This window comes from Armigeres subalbatus, chromosome 2 (assembly GCF_024139115.2).
Source record: "Armigeres subalbatus isolate Guangzhou_Male chromosome 2, GZ_Asu_2, whole genome shotgun sequence".
In the NCBI taxonomy this organism is placed as follows: Eukaryota; Metazoa; Arthropoda; class Insecta; order Diptera; family Culicidae; genus Armigeres; species Armigeres subalbatus.
In genome coordinates, this window is record NC_085140.1 from 296864618 (window position 1) to 296882759 (window position 18142).

The following is an 18142-nucleotide window of genomic DNA, read 5'->3' on the forward strand; positions in this document are numbered from 1 at the left end:
TTAAAGTGCTTAAATATAACAAAGAAACGTAACGAGGCGTTATTACAGTTTCAATCTGTAAAGCTGGGTTGAGAGGATTGTTGTGCTTAGGATAGTAACAGGTGTAATCGTGGTGCTGAAGCTAGTGGAGTATGTACTCGAGAACTGAATGTGCCATTCTCAGAACAAAACCGATGTGGGATGGAGTGTCATGTAAATTGAATATCGTTGATGCACTTAGAGCTATTACATGTCAGATCAATGATAAGGGTGCAGCGGCGAATGAACATAAATATCTTCATCTTATGTAACGGTGTTACATATTATGTTGCACAGTTCAAAAATTTGGAAACTCCGTCATTACTCGGTTTTATTTTTGCAACACTTTTCTGTGTAGGCTGACCATACGTATCATATTTAACGGGACAGTCCCGTTTTTTAAACCTTATTGTGCTGTCCCGTCGTATTTTAAAAAATACTCAATTTGTCCCGTTTTTTCATTGATTCTTTAAAAGAGCTCTTAAATATTATTCAATATTCAAACAAACTCAATATTTTAGCAGAGATCCAACAGCAAATACAAAGAAAGTGGACGAAACTTATAAAAAAGTGGTAGATGTTATGTTATTTGTATTGCTTTTAGGAAAATGCTATCTATGCCGATATGTTTCTTCCAATGATCGACTTTTATTGGTTTTAAACAAATAATGTCAAGATTTTTTTTCATTCCAATAATTATTTTTTCTGGACATTAAAATTTGGCAAAATTCATCAGTGGACTAAACAGAACCGGTAACTAGGTATGCAAGTATTTTCAGGGAATCAGGTTAACGAGCCTGGATTACAAACAAAGAGACGCAATACTCCTACCTTTAACAACCTTGTGCTCGATTGGAACAACCGATTTGACAGCAAATGCGCTGTTCCAATTTTGACACTTCATCTCTTTGTTATGAGTGCAGCCTCTTTAAATCAGGTCATGTCACGACTCACACTGGGGCAGCCCTGGTTCAAACATGGAATAAACCTCTCAGTCATTGGAATGATTAAATTGACCATGGGTGTCTTTAGCGAAGTTTTAATATACATCAATGCCGACATTTTGGTCAATATTCATCATTTTTAGCGATAATCGCATAAAAGTCCCATACGCCAAATTGGCCAAACAGCGTTTTTAAAGTGTGATTTCTTCAGAGAAGTTGTTTGTCAGTTAATTTAGATGAACCTTGGTAAAAATATCAAATTTCCAGAGTCTACTGTGATGATTTATTTGGTTATTTTGAAAAGAAAGACCAAAAAATGAAATTTGATCGGTAATTGTACTTTTCCGACACTTTTACTACTGGATATTATTCAAAATCATAGATATTGGTAAAATACATGATTCGTGGCGGTTATCCAGTTAGAAAAAAATATTTTTGGCGATTAATCGTGGAAAAAAGGCTAATTTATGGTATTTTTCACATATGCTGATTATGCGATGGGGCAGAGACGGGCAGCTGTTTTAATCGGCAATTAATAGAAAAATTCATGCCCTTTCAAACAAACACTTTCCCAAAGACATGATATTCGATGATTTTTTTCAAAATTCATTTTATTGAATGCCAGTACTGATGCTATAAAAAATACCTCCTAATGATTTTCGATTAGTTAGGAGGGTAAAAAATTGTACAGCACGGTACGATGAAAAAAAATTAAAATTTGCATCGCTTTTGTTTAACATATATTTAAGAACTAATGAAATATTATTATTGCCCCTCTGGAAGATAAAGTTTGTAAGACATATTCATATCGAATTAGAAGAAAATAAAAAAGAAATGATATGGACATTTCATTTAGTTTTTATATAAGGTACACTGGGGGAAGTGGAAAAGGATAAATTGATAGTGCATGTTTGAATTAGTGTAAAACCAGTTTAAATGATTCAAATGCGTTCAATCAAAATGGGCTATCAAAAACAGTCAATTTTGCACCAACTGTGCGGTAATTCATATAATTTTGGTCGCTTGAAATTTATGGAAAAAGATTTTAAAATTAGGAGTTGTTTTTCCACTTACCCTAGTGAGATGGGGTAAGTGGAAAACCCATGTTACCTTGACCTTCAATAGTGATTAGTAGTTACATATAACTAAAATCAATACGATAATTGCTCTGAGTACCTTTGTGGAATGATTTCATTACCCTAATGGAATAGATCCTCAAGGAATTCTCGTAATAGCTAGTGGAGGGCTGGTTTTGCCTTCTCGAACACTAAGTGTACGTAAAGTCTATATGTTCGCCCCAAAGATGAACTTTTTAAAGGAAAAATGGGGCTTACAGGGTTATAAACTAATCAACTTAGTTTAACGAATTGAGATGATGTCTGTATGCGCGTATTTGTATGTATGTGTGTGCGTAAAGCACGTACAAAATTATCAGCTATTTTTAAGCACTTGTCCTTAACCAATTTGTTCGCAAAAAAAAATCCATTCTACATCGAAACTTGTTATGAATAAAAATTAATGTGAATTATACAATTTATTTACCTATCAGTGCTATTTATAACTTTCTTATACATTTTTTTTTTCATATGTAAAACATGTGACAGGTATCAATACCGATAGGTGGATTAATCAGGCATTTTCTCATTTATATGAGTCCAATCACCACTGGAATCACAATGATAACAAAGAAGGAACATATTAAGATTCACAGCTATCGAAATAAACCCTAGAGGGAAGAAAATAATAGCGTAATTAGAACATTATCCACTTCCCCCGCAGAGCTTGATACCTGGGGTAAGTGTAAAATCTTTGAATTATTTGCTTTCTTGGTACAAACCGCTACGAAGTGAATGGGATTAGTTTAATTGTATTATAATGGTCACCTGTGATATAAATTCAATTGAAAAAAGAACAATTGATGCAAATAAGAATTGATTTTATGAATGCAAAAATCAACTTTTCACGAAACCTAAAATTAAAGTTCAAGCGTTAACCGTGTTAGTGTATGTATTATACAAATTTCAACATAGTATTAGTGTGAGCATCGTAGTATATAATTGCATAATGTTATGATGTGGTAAAAACAGTAAAGTAGGGTATCTGTTCCCATATTAATAACAGCCCGTCTATTAATCCCAACCGTCGATAAACCTAATAAAAAATCAATTTATTTACAATTTCTCACACCGTATGTACACAATAATGGATGGAACACATTCATGCATGTTTGGAATATTATTCAAGATTTTGTTTGTGTAATGTTTTAATTCACAAGAATCAAATTATTAAAAGATAAAATTAGAAAGCACTTTTATTTGCATTTTCCTACCTTCGAACTGATGGTTTGATGCACTGCTCGATTGCTACTGGCAGATTCATCTGTTTTCACGCCGTTGTTTTCCACTCAATTTCGGGCTAAAACAATTCTATCCCTTCAAAATTCACTTCACAGCACATAAAGCACATCACATTTTCACTATGAATATAATTATATTTTAAAATCAACGCGATTTCCTATAGTTTGATATAGGTTTCTTTCGAACAACGTCTCAATTATCCTTGTCCGTATTCCAAACTGTTTACATGGCTGGCAGTATCTGCAAGGGTTGCCGACCAACATTTTTAATTAAAAAAATGCTTGAATGAACTTTCATTGTGAAATTCAACTCTTATGTTTGTAAAATAAATTATATCCAAAAGATAAATTATGACAAACAAAAAATTGAAATGATAAGATGGAAAACTGCAACAAAAACAGCAATTTTGTAATTATATTTCAACTCAAATACAAAATATTGAAGAATTCGGCATCACTGCAATCATATCGTCACGTATACACACATGTAATAGTGTTCGTATTTTATGTTGGAAACAGTATTATTGATATAGGTACAGGCATAGGATTAACTGTTTTTGAATTTTATTGAAATAGGTGCATGGCGGTGATGATGTTTTTTAGCTAAATACTTCTATAATGTGATGAAAATTTCATTTTTGAAGTTACCAAATTGTTTTCAATTAAAAATTACATGAGCCGAGCATAATTATTCACATGTTTCTTGATTATTGGGTGAGAAATCAATGCGTTTCATATGCGCATTGCCTTATTGTTATTGATATAGGAACATATACCCTATGTACAATTCAAATTTTTTGAGTCGATTTTTACACTTACCCCCTTTTTCCACTTCCCCCAGTGTACCTTACTAAACAATTGAATACCAGTATGGAAGTAAGCAGAGGGGGGACCAGGGATGCCAGATGATATTTTCAAATGTCTTCACAGTCGTTTAAAAATGTCTTCAAATGTCTTCAATATTAAAATTATGATTATTATCAGCGAAAAACTTCAAAATCAAATTGGTTTGTAAATTTATCCATCTCCTTGTTTATGTATATGTGTATAACGAGTTTCCCCTGAATTTTTTACTGAGTATTTGGTTTAAATTCCACCGGATTTTTTAACTGAATTTCCACGTGGGATTCTTCCAAATTTCTTATTAAAGAATAGGCAAATTTAATAAGAATCTATCCCAGAGTGCGCTGCGTTAGATTGAGTGAAACCGGCTTGTTTACATTCTAGTTTGAATTTTTGATCATCAAAATTATCTCAATATTTATTCAGCATACCTTCATTTTCCATTGGCTGTGGTTTTTTCTATCGCTTATGTTTCTACTCTGACCAATCATGTGTGATTTTGATCGAAATTAAAAAATCCGGGAGTTCATAACCTTTGGTCCGGATCGACATTTTTTCAAATTACTCTCGAAAATTGTATGTAACAGCTTACCGGATTGATGTGGATTTCAAAGAAAAAATAATTTATCATCAATTTCCATAGTTTCTGATCGCCCAAGACGTGTATTTTGATCAGAAAATCAAAAAATGTTCGTCTTTGCCATGTTTCCCTTGGATTATTTTTACACCCATCACGTTTTTCATAGTTTTTAAACTGACTACCAGATGTCGAAGCGATCGCTAAGTTTCAAATAAATTTGCCTATACCCTGTAGAAATTCAAAACTTATTGTGAAATACTCGAAGAAACATCCAATTTTCTGAATTAACTTACGGATAAAATTGTGGAGCAATTTCCGGATAAATTCCTGATGGAGCTTCTTCCTACTTTTACGAATTTCTTCTGGATGGTGCTTAATAAAGAACTATCCCGAGGAATTCCTGTTGGAACATACAAAGGACTTACTGAAGCAACTTCCAGAGAAATTGGAGGATTTTCAGGAGGAACTTGAAAAGGAATTCCTGTAGAAAGTTCACGATGAATTCCGGAGGTTTTTTTTAACTTTGTTTGAGTGCTTTTTCTTTATTGTTAGAGTCCATCACTGAAAAATTCCGGAGGGATTTTCTGGAGGAATTCCTGAAGGGTTTCCTGATGAATTTCTGAAGCATATTACTTAAAGAATTTTCAATGATATTCCTGAAGAAACTTCCGAATTTTTTTTTTGAGGTAATTCTGGATGAATTCTTGGAGGAACCTCTTGAGGTATTACTGTATAAGTTTCCGAAAACAATCCTTGAGGAAATACCAGATAAATTCCATAGTATACTTCCGGAGGCATTCTTGGATAATCTTTTGGCAACATTCTTGGAGAATCTTTCGGCATTATTCATGGAGAATCTTTCAAAGGAATTCCTGGAGAAACTTCCGAAGGAATTCATGGAGGAACTTCCAGAGGGATCCCTGGAGGAGTTTCCGTAGGAATTCCTGGGGAACTTTCGGAAGAATTTCTGGACTACCTGCTGGAGGAATTCTTGGATGTACTTTCGCAGAAATTCCTGGACAATCTTACGGAGGAGCTCTTAGAGGAAACTACAAAGGAATTCCTGGAGGATTTTTCGGAGAAATCCCTGAAACTTTAGGACAAATTCCTGGATGAACTACAGAAGGAATTTCAGAAAGAATAGAAGAACGATTTTTTGGAGAAATTCATTTTGGAGAGATTCATAATTCTCAAAGAAAATACTGGAAGAATGTCCAAAGATATTTCTAGAAGAATTGCCAAGGAATTCGAGGAAGAATTTAACGTAAGAGTGTAACAAGTTTCTTATGAATTTTCTACTGAGCCTTTTAATAAAATTCCACCGAAATTGTTTGTGGAATTTCTCTGAATTTCTGTTAAGAAGATTTTCCTGTTCAATCAAAGTTAATTGCCTATTTCCGGAGATTAAACCACCCGACTTGGACATTAATTTACAATGTTGTGAAAACCCATATGTGAATATGTACATTATGTGGAAGATACTGATTTGAAAAATGTATTGGAGGTAACCACTTTCCCTTCGATGGAACTCGAACCCACGACCCTCAGTACGCTAGACTGGTGCTTTAACCAGCCACAACCTAGCGGCTACTGAATGAGCTCGAGATTCCCAAATTGAACGCATTGTACATTATGTGGAAGATACTGATTTGAAAAATGTATTGGAGGTAACCACTTTCCCTTCGATGGAACTCGAACCCACGACCTTCAGTACGCTAGACTGGTGCTTTAACCAGCCACAACCTAGCGGCTACTGAATGAGCTCGAGATTCCCAAATTGAACGCATTGTCAAATCACTCGCAAGCCGCTAGGTTGGAAAGGCCGACGGAGGTCCTTCGTAGCTTAGTTGGTTAAACCACCAGTCTAGCGTACTGAGGGTAGTGGGTTCGAGTTCCATCGAAGGGAAAGTGGTTACCTCCAATACATTTTTCAAATCAGTATCTTCCACATAATGTACATATTCACATATATGAGTTTTCACAATAAGATTTTTCTGTAGGAATTTACCATGGAAATTCTGAGAAATATCCATTTAACAGCATGAACAATTAAAACTTTTCTTCGACATTAGAAAAAAATTTCTATGGAAATTAATTGAGACAAATTTCTTGTGGAAATCAAAAGGGATTTATTGTGGGAGTTCAGAAGAACTTGTGGAAATTAGAATGAGCTTCCCGTTTGAATTTATGAGGATATACTTTATTTTTTCTTTACGGAAATTTTTAATTTCTACGATAACCTATACTGAACTTTCAATTTCAATTTTCTTGAATTTAGACAAGAAAGATTCTAAGCCCGAGACAAAGACTATTATAACTTTTGTAATATTTACATAATTTGCAAAAAGTTAAGTAAACAATAAAATTGTATCTTCTATTCGCTGGCTTATTCATTGTCTTCAAGTATCTTCAAATAAGTAGATAAGTCTTCAAATATTTTGAAAAGTCTTCAAAATGTCTTCACGAAATAAATGTCTTCACAGAGATTCAAATGTCTTCAAATTGAAGACATGTCTTCAAATCTGGCATCTCTGGGGGGACAACGATTTTTTTTCATATGGAGTTTGGCAAGTATGACAGTACCCTCTTATTTGGCGCATAAATTTATACTCCAATGTCAAAATGCTCATATACTTACACAAATTGTCGTGGTATTTGTGAAAATTTGTATTGTTTACCATTTTTACAAGAGAGAGTGGTGTCGAAAGCACATATTAAATTAAAGATTGCAACGAACAAAAATACACCAAATCTAAAAAAATGTAGTGTTTTCACTTTATTCCGTACGCGAAATATGCAGATAAATAAGTATGTTGGTAGAAAAAACTCTGTGCTGAGCAGAAACAGTTGTTTCTGGCATTATCCAAGCTTTGTGCGTTTCAGAACATTCTCACTCACTGCAGTGTTTATTTTTCATAGACTACGGCGTAGTGTTAGTGCCGTCGGCATTCGCTTGATTTGAGGCAACAAATATTTGACACCTTAGCACCCGCCTGGAAGTAAGCCTTGGGCGCGGGCGGCTGCGTTTTATTTCCTGACAGCGATTTTTTTTCTCTTGATTGCGTATAGGCTATACGGTATAGCATTAAATTCGGCTAGTGCTACACCCCAGAAGTTTTATTCGTATACCGTACACCGGATATATTTACTTACATGTATAGCAAAGTGCGCGTGTGTACTATCGAAAAGTGCGGTTGTAAAGTGGTTTCGTGGAGAGTGCTGTTGAAAATGTGTTACATTGCCCCCTATGTATATTCGGATGACATTCAGATTATCCAGTCTTTTCCGGAACTCATGAAATCTGGCTTGATGGATGGAGAAGAATTGATGAGCTGCTGTATCCGTTGCCACCACCCGATGATGAGTATCTAAAAATTGAACGAGTTGCAGTTGAAAGATCGATGTCCGCAACGAAGAAAGAACTTTGATGAACGAAGCAGAGATTTGCCGTAGTCTGGAATCATTGAGTATCATTTAAATTTTATTTGTTTACTACAGATTCTATATAAGTATCTATCGAGTATTATTTAGTGTAATTTATGATGGTAATCATTTGGGTACTAGTAATTTACGAAACCATATCAAAGCCAAACAATTCTTTCCATCAGTACAACCACTGCCAGGACATGAAAATGGACGTATTCTTGTGAAATATGGTATCGTGAATGTCCGGAAACGGCTATTCTGTAAATCAAGGACTATAACTTATTTGTACTATAAAGGCATTTTGAATATTGAAACAGTGCCCTTTATCACCCCCATTTAGCGCATTGCCACCCTCGATTAAAGTTATTCTTAAATTTATAGTATATACAAATCCAAAACATGTCACATGACAAATTAAAAGAAATCTTCAAATTAGTTTGTTTGATATTCTTCATTTCTGTGAATTTTGAAATGTTACGTTATATTAGACATATTGTTAAATTCAATTTTTCATACAGAGGCCAATATTTTTCAATATTTGATACTTCCTGCTTTGTCTCATTTTTTCAGTTTCAAGAATTTTTTCAATATTTGAACTGTTCCAAATTTCTGAGCATTTGAAGATATTAAAGCACTAACAGCTACCGGAACTTCAACAGCCGCTAACCACATGAGAACATTTCCTCAGCCATAGTTGGGCCAAGAATGAAACAAAGGAGGATAGGAAATGCAAAATTCTGGACGAACGAACTAACTTGGTGAGCACGTTCCAGTTCTTTAGTTTTCTTTCTCTCATTTCTTCACCAATCTCTGAATGCTTAAAATGTAATACTAAATACGTACAGGGCATCGTTTGCTGCTATTGCTGCGGATATTGTGGGAGTCCCAGATATCCGGTTTACGCTCTAGTTAGCAACGGTGGCTCTTCTCGGCCTTCTACTCCCTGAGTAGTTAATACGAATAAGGGCGTCCTTGTGAAGTTTTGCTGTACCTGTTATGAACAACTAGTACATCCCATACCCTACACTCCCTGAAGAAACCTTTCTTGCTTCAGATGTGAATCCTTTTTGCGGTACTAGTCTTCGTAACAAAAAGGGCACCATTACGGATCATGAGATCTGATCAAATTATTCGTAGTACTACTTGACCAACGCCCCCAGATGGGCGAGGGATAGAGGATGACGCACACACACACACACACACACACACACACACACACACACACACACACACACACACACACACACACACACACACACACACACACACACACACACACACACTAAACAATTGAATACCAGTACATATGTACTATTTTTACTATGCATTGTGATATTTGCAAAAAGTGTAATATATCTGCGTTTTTCTTTTTGTTTGTATTTTCGTATTTTACTGTTACACTTCTTTATAAAATTTAATAAAACACGCAGATACATAGGACACTTTTGCAAATATCACATTATTTGCTAAAAGTGAATATGAAAATACTGGTATTGTTTAATATAAAAAGCTCATGAACAAAAAGTAATCCATACAATATTTACAAATCTAACCTTTATCCATTTTCTTCTGGGTGTATACAAATATTTTCAAATAAAATAATATCTTCCAAAGGGGAAATAACAATATTTCATTAGTTCTTATAATTATTAATTAGTTCTTATAGTTCTCATAAGTTTTTATTTATTCATTGTACCATGTTGTTCAATTATTTACCCTCCTAACTAATCGAAAATCATTAGGAGGTATTTTTTATAGCATCAGTACTGGCATTCAGTAAAATTAATTTTGACAAAAAATCATCGAATATCATGTCTTTGGGAAAGTGTTTATTTGAAAGGGCATGAATTTTTCTGTCCATTGCCGATTAAAACACCTGCCCGTCTCTGCCCCATCGCATAATCGGCATATGTGAAAAATACCATAAATTAGCCTTTTTTCCACGATTAATGGCCAAAAATCATTTTTTTAACTGGATCAACGCCACGAATCGTGTATTTTACCAATATCTATGATTTTGAATAATATCCAATAGTGAAAGTGTTGAAAAAGTACAATTAATGATCAAATTTTATTTTTTGGTCTTTCTTTTCAAAATAACCAAATAAATCGTCACAGTTGGCTCTGAAAATTTGAAATTTCAAGCAAAGTTCATCGAAATTAAGTGATAAGCAACTTCTCTGAAGAAATCACACTTTAAAACGCTGATTGGCCAATTTGGCGTATGGGACTTTTATGCAATTATCGCTAAAAATGGTGAATATTGGCCAAAATGTCAGCATTAATGTATATTGAAACTTCGCTGAAGATACCTATGGTAAATTTCATCATTTTAATGGCTGAGAGGTTTATTCCATGTTTGAACCAGGGCTGCCCCAGTGTGCGACTCAACGTCTTCCGTAGTAGTTGATTCTATTTTTTTTTTCCAAATCTGCTTTACCACATATTTTTTAATCCTTCGACTCTCTTCGTAACATTAAGAATCATTAAAAGTCTTTCTGAATAATCTGAAAATTTGGAAAACATTCACTGTAAAAAAAAACAACGACATGAAAAAATAATTTATAAATAAACTAAACAAAATCAAGTTAAATGGAGTTTCAAACCTCTGAGAAATTTGATCTGGTGGGAATCTCTGAGAGGTTAAGTTCTAAACTAGCCTGCTTTTCGCGATGAAATCGCACGAATTCTGCCTTTTTGGAAGCACATGGGAAACAATCAGTGGACAAGATTCCCGAGATGTGAGGCTACTTTGAGCAAACTAACGTCATTGAAATCAATTTTGATGAAAAAGGACTGTTAATTGATTAGATTTGGCATTTATTCTCATGCGCCAATCATTTACAAATAAATACAATTATTTTTTTAATGCTCTTGTCGAGATTCTTATTATTCTTATCCACAGATTTTTCTCCATTTCTATTCATGGAGACGGGTTTTAGCACGGAAAATTTATAATGGCCTGTTGCTCTTTTCGCATTTGTCGTTTTTGACATGTTTTTACGAATATTTTTTTAACCCTTTAATAACCCAGACCGTTTTAAGCCAGGGTATTGACATTTTTTTTGTTGTTCTTGGCAACTGTTTAGAATTGGAAAAGTTCTTGTTACTGGTCAATAATACAAGGGCGTAGCCAGAGGGGAAATTATTTCAGTACTGCCTTGTGAGAATTCCTCTGGAAGTGCTTGTGGGAGTTACTCCGGGAGCTCCCCCAGGAGTTTTTCCAAAAGTTCCTCTAGTAAACTCTCCAGGAACTTCACAGGGGATTCTTTGAGGATATTTAGCAGGAATTTCAAGGGAAATGGGATTTCGGAAGTTCCTTTAGAAATTCAACTCCGGGTATTCCATCGGCTGTTCCTCTGAAAATTTCTCCGGGAGTTCCACTAGTAGTTCCTCCGGAAATTCATTCAGGCTTTCTTTCAGGAGATCATTAAGGTCTGAGGGAAGCTCTCTCGCGGTAGAGCGCTATTTTCGTACTAAAATGTCTATAACTCGGAATTGGGAACGAATTTCGCCTATCCCAACTGACAATCTCTTTGAAATTTATCAAGGAATGTCCGTACAAAATTTCATGGACCTACTATTTTCTAAATTTGAATTAAGCTCTAAATACTGAACTATTATACAACTGAAATTTTCGCTTCTCAGTACCTCTCTCCGATGATTTGAGGCACAAAGGAACCAAATTTCGCAAAACCCAACTGACAAAAGTTTTGAATTTTTCCAACGATCATTTTGATGTAATAAAAAGTATATGTCACCGCAATAAATTTTGCAGGAAGCTCTTTTTACTTCAACCAAGTTTTTAAAATTCCATACAAAAGTTACCATTTCGGGAGTGCAGCCCACAGCATATTTTCTTGTGGCGCACGGCAGGAAATGAGCGATGAGAGCGATAGAAAGTCCGTCAACTTTGTATCTAGCGTGACACTAGAAAAAAGCGTATTCCTATTTGTGAACACGAGGATACCAAATATATAATTGAAATCTCATATATGAATGAGATGAGATAAACAATTGAAAATAAATAAGACAAATAAAAAAAAATAAAACAAATAAGCAAAATAAAACAAATAAGACAAATAAAGTAAATATAACAAATAGGACAAATAAGACAGACAAGACAAATTCCTAAGGAAGTCCCTCCAGGTTCCTCCAGAAGTGCCTCCAGAACTCCAGAAGTTCCTCCGGGAATTCCTCCGGAAGTTCCTCCGAAAATTCCTTCGGAAGCTCCTCCGGAAATTCCTTCAGAAGTTCCCCCAGGAATTCCTCCTGAAGTTCCTTCAAAAATTCCTCCGGAAATTTCTCCAGGAATTCCTTCAGGAGTTCCTCCTGGAAATCCTCCGGAAGTTCCTCCGGGAATTCCTCCGGAAGTTCCTCCGGGAATTCCTCCGGAAGTTCCTCCGAAGTTCCTCCGAAGTTCCTCGGAAGTTCCTCCGGAAGTTCCTCCGGAAGTTCCTCCGAAGTTCCTCCGGAAGTTCCTCCGGAAGTTCCTCCGAAGTTCCTCCGGAAGTTCCTCCGGAAGTTCCTCCGGAAGTTCCTCCGGAAGTTCCTCCGGAAGTTCCTCCGGAAGTTCCTCCGGAAGTTCCTCCGGAAGTTCCTCCGGAAGTTCCTCCGGAAGTTCCTCCGGAAGTTCCTCCGGAAGTTCCTCCAGGAATTCCTCCGGAAGTTCCTCCACGAATTCCTCCGGAAGTTCCTCCAGGAATTCCTCCGGAAGTTCCTCCAGGAATTCCTCCGGAAGTTCCTCCAGGAATTCCTCCGGAAGTTCCTCCAGGAATTCCTCCGGAAGTTCCTCCAGGAACTCCTCCGGAAGTTCCTCCAGGAATTCCTCCGGAAGTTCCTCAAGGAATTCCTCCGGAAGTTCCTCAAGGAATTTCTCCGGAAGTTCCTCCAGGAATTCTTGGAGGAACTTCCCACGGAAATCCTGGAGGAACTTCCCAAGGAAATCCTGGAGGAACTTCCGAAGGAATTCCTGGAGGAACTTCCGAAGGAGTTCCTGGAGGAACTTTCGATGGAATTCCTGGAGGAGCTTCGAAGGAATTCCTGAGGAATTTCGAAGGTATTCCTGGAGGAACTTCTGAAGGAATTCCTGGAGGAACTTCCGAAGGAATTCCTGGAGGAACTTCTGAAGGAATTCCTGGAGGAACTTCTGAAGGAATTCCTGGAGGAACTTTCGAAAACAATTCCTGGAGGAACTTCCGAAGGAATTGCTGTTGAAACTTCCGAAGGAATTCCTGGAAGAACTTTCGAAGGAATTTATGGAGGAACTTACTTTATTTTTCTTCTTAGTCTTATCTATCTTATTTGTCTTATTTGTCTTATTTGTCTTATTTGTCTTATTTGTCTTATTTGTCTTATTTGTCTTATTTGTCTTATTTGTCTTTTTTACACCAGCACCACTGTTAATCAATACTTTTCAAAGCTTGTGTGGAAACCTTGTACAGAAATCCTCTAACGATATTTTCTAATGTTGTTCTAGAAACGGCTCATGTTTTCAATTTTTAAAACCAGCTGGAGTTTGTTTGTTTTGATTTCCTCATTGCGTGATTGGTCGGCACTGTTGCTGTTCACTCGCCGAACCACTGCATGAGTGATACATTTCTTCCCCATTGTAGCCAATTCCTTTTGTTCTCCGTTTACGGCAAATTCTAATGCATAATGATGAAATAATTTTGGCGACACTGACAGCGTCATTCTGGCGGGTTGAATTGTGCAATTTTCTCTCTGCTACCACGTGCTTTTTTAACGGAAAACCCTTTCCTCAGACCTTAAGGCTTTCTTTGGGAATTTATCTACAAATTCCTTCAGAAGATCTTCGGAAAATTTCTCCAGGAGCTCCTCCGGGAGGTCCCTTAAGAATTCTTCCAGGAGTTTGTCCTGAAATTCATCCAGAAGTTCTTACGAGAGTTCCTCCTGGATTCCCCCGGAAATTCTTCCTGTAGTTCTTCAATAAATTCATCTAGAAGTTCCTCTGGCAGTTCTTCCGAAAATTCCTCTGATACTTTCTCCGGGAATTCCTACAGAAATTCCTCTGGGAGTTCCTCCGGAAATTACTCCGGGAGTTCCTTCTCAAGGAACTGCCGGTGAAACTCCCGGAGAAATGCTCATAAAAACTCACGAAAACTCGAGGAACTCACGTAGGAACTGCCGGAGGAGCTCCCGTAAGAACTCCCGGAGGAGGGGAGAAGAGGGAGGAGAGAAGAATTCCTAGAGGACCTCCCGGAGGAACTCCCAGAAAAACTATCGGAAGAACTTCGAGAGGAATTTCCAGCTAATTTTCTGAAGAAAGCCTAAATGATTTCCTGAAAAAAGCCTGAATGATCTCCTGGAAGAGCTACTGGTGGAACACCCGGAGGAATTTCTAAAGAAACTCCCGGGAGAATTTTTAAATGAACCTCCGGAGGAACTGCCAGTGAATCTAACAGACGACTTCTCGGAAAAAATCTTGGAGAATTCATTTTATAGACAAATCTCATCTAGCTGAAACCTTTGTAGGGGTAGGTAGCAGGAACATCATCATCATCAGAGGACCTCCCGGAGAATACCTTGAAGAGCTCCCAGAGAAATTCTCCAAGGAGCTTCTGGAGGAGTTTCTGTATAATTCCCGGAGGAAATTCTGGAGAAATTCCCGGAAGAATTTTCAGAGAGCCCCCGTAGGAACTGCCGATAGAACTACTGGAATAATTATCGAAGGAAATCCTGGAGGAATTCTTGGAGAATCTGCCGGTTGAACTCCTGGAAGAATTTCCGGAAGAAATCCCGGAGGAATTTTCAAAGAAACTTGAAGTTTCCAAAAATCTTGAAGTTTCCACAGGAATTCTTTCTGGATTTCTTTGGGAACTAATCGAGGAACTCCTCCAAAAATTCCGCTGTTGATTTTATTTTCGGTATAATTTCTGTATAAATTTTCGGGGGAGTTCCTGGAGAAATTCTTTGAAATTTTCACAAGAAATTATTCGAAATTTTCACGGAAAAAATTATGGAATTTTTCGCGAAATTCTCAGGAATGTTTATTGGCAATTCTGCGGAATTTCCACGGAATATTGTTAGGAATTCCACGGTGCAATTTTTCAGATTTTTTATGAGAAACAGGTGGTGGAATTTTTGGTCAATTCCCGACGAAAATGATGTCCTGAAGACATTGCCGAAGAAATTGCTGGAGGCATTCCTGAAGAATCCGGGCATGAATGCAACGCGCTGTTGAGATTCAGCCTTTACTGTTGGTTGTGGATTTGGTTTCAAAGTGTTTGGAGCTTAGAAGGAAAAAGTACCAAGCACTAATATTCATGTGTTTTTTAAAAAACTACTATAAAACTACGATTCAGAAGACCTAACAAATTTGCCCTCCCCACCCCTTCTAATCGAAATCCTGGCTACGCCCATGAATAATGAATTAGAATTTATAATACATGTGTAGGTAATGCATGTTTAACAGTGAATCAAAATATAAAATCAAAATTCCACTTTTTTATTGAAAAATGCATAGTTTTTTGTTCCCTCGTGTTTTTGTCCGCGTACCTTTGAAGAGTAAAACGTTTGTAATTATGAATGATTTGTTTATCTACTCATAGTATGAGGGAGTAGATAATTGAAAGATAATTGAAAATCAACAGATTGAAAGCCGTTCGCTAGGGCGTGAACAAGTATGTGTAGCGATAGAGTGTGAAAGGGAGGCATGAAGACCACCCGAGTAGACGAAAATAGCTCAATAATATCAAATGTTGAGGAGATAGCAAAATTAGATATGGACCTGATTGGTATAAGAGATAAAAGATCAGACGAAAATATCAATTTTTTGCACTAAAATATCATGAGGAGATCAAGTTATGGGATCAATATCATGTGCCATTAGTTTATTCTTATCCATAGCATATCTTGGTATTTAAATGATATTTCGGTGCGGATTTGACCAACTCAGTGAAAACAACAGACGTCGTAAGTGTTCAATGTGTTAAGTCTGTTTGTCTGTGATTGAATATTATTTTGTTGAATGATTTTCTCTAACTTCTTCTAACTAATAGCCTTTAAACTAATGTGACCATACGTCCATACGGGACTGTCCCGCATTTTCACTATTTGTCCCGCGCTGAAAAGCGTCCCGCGAAACGTCCCGCATTCAACTTATTTCTAGATAATGTCCCGCGAAATACAGAAAAATAGAATACATTGTTAGCTAATACTTAGTATTTTAAAAGAAATTATTAGTTTTGAAAAAAAAATATAATTTTGACTAAGACTAACGTTTTGTAAGGCAATCATATGGATCATAGAAATCAAGATTAAAATGTTCTCCAACGACTCAGACTAAATTATCTCTATAGTTTGTTTTACCCAAGCCTTATACACTGGGAATCTTGTAAGCAGATTTTGCTTCCATGTATTTCCTGCTGCGTAATTGCTTGGATTTCGACACGGAACGTCAAAAATTCCACTCCATTTAAATGCCATGCGGACCAAAATCTTGCGAAAAATCTACCCCAGTTAGAAGACGACCTTTACAGTGCTGATATTGGATATCGATAGCAGTGTTGGGAAAAACTCAAATTCTTAAATCTTTTCCAAAATTTAAATCAAGCCTGAGTCAAACACCACCCGACTCATGGCACAGAGAATCGTTCTTGATTCGACTCGCGGTTTGCATCATTGCTTGATTTCTGCGTGTTATTCTCCATCGAACTAATAGAATTTACTTTCTTTGCTTAAAACAAAGGTAACATAAAATACGCTTTTATTGGGATTTGGTGCTTTTGAAGCGAAATCTATTTTGGCAAATAAGCGGAACGATGCGATTCTGCATGCAAAATTCAGGCACGATGCTCTCCCTGCAGAATCGCAAGCGATCTGAAATGGGACGGAAGTTTTGATTTTCTGAGCAGATATCTATTTAGTATCACCTGTTTGGAAATAAATTGGACCGTGGACCATATTCCTGAAGGTGGAAGCTTCAACCAGAATGGACTTCTAGAAAAATATGATCTAATTAATTCATAATCACAGTATCTACTTTTGATAGCTATTTTAGAAAGAGTTATTTAGGTTATTCGGAAAACAATTTTCTAGGTTCGATACCTATCATTGCTTCTATCGCAAAATATTTTCTAACAAAATTCTATACATAAGACCTCAACAGCTGAAAGTCATTCAACTGCAACGCTTTTCAACTGCAATTTGATAGTTGCAACAGTTTTGCAGATATTGGACAGGGAACCGCTGAACTTCAAAATTATACGATAGTCCATGGCAGCTACATTGAGCTGCACATTCAACGTTTGAAGAAAGCTTTGACTTCTAAAATGAGTTGCCGTTAATCGAAAAGTTAGCAAACTAAGCATTGGTAACAAATTAAAAATTGAAAGATTTGATTGAAGCGTTATTATTAAAACATATTAAACTATGAACTTTTTTTTGTCCCGCGCTCACACAAAATGTATCTGGTCACATTACTTTAAACGGCTTTGGGACAGTTCGTCGAAATGTAGTAGGTAATTAGTTCATTGAATAATTCGTCAATAGATATTTGGTTAAATTATAATGAATAATCAACAAGATAAATAGATAAACTGATTAGAGGAATTCAGTGGACGTGAGGAAGTTCAGTCAGCAGCGTAAGAAACGAATACGGTACCCAATAAGGGGTTTTCATCCGACCTAACAGAAACTACTGGAGACCCTGATTTTTGTTTGTTTGTTTTTATTAACGACATTTCACACTGCTGGAGTGCATTCATGTGCAACCCTGATGGGTTACCCTCTATTATAGATTTCGGCACATGGTCAAAAACCAATGATATCAATGTTATTTTTCTAATATTTTATCGTCGTCGGCTTTGGAACATTTAGTCTAATGACATTTCGTCGAAAGGACATTTAGTCAAAGGGACATTTGGTCGAATGGAAATTGTTTTCTTATTCTTTTCATTGAAACTCTTTCACTCAATATTTATAAAACAATTAGTTCATAATTAAAATGTCTTC

At 36.3% G+C, this 18142-nt stretch overlaps 1 protein-coding gene across 3 annotated transcripts in view; it reads left to right on the forward strand.

The window, feature by feature from the left end:
* LOC134212445 (uncharacterized) overlaps positions 1–18142 on the forward strand; it is a 38291-nt gene that overhangs the window by 834 nt on the left and 19315 nt on the right. Inside the window, exon 1 of one of the 3 annotated variants that reach the window (XM_062690315.1) lies at positions 136–192. The exons of the other annotated variants lie outside the window; for them this stretch is intronic. Coding sequence (XP_062546299.1) covers positions 174–192 — 19 coding nt within the window. The 5' untranslated portion in view covers positions 136–173. Of the gene's footprint in view, positions 1–135; positions 193–18142 lie in introns of those variants that run through there. 3 annotated transcript variants of the gene reach the window in all.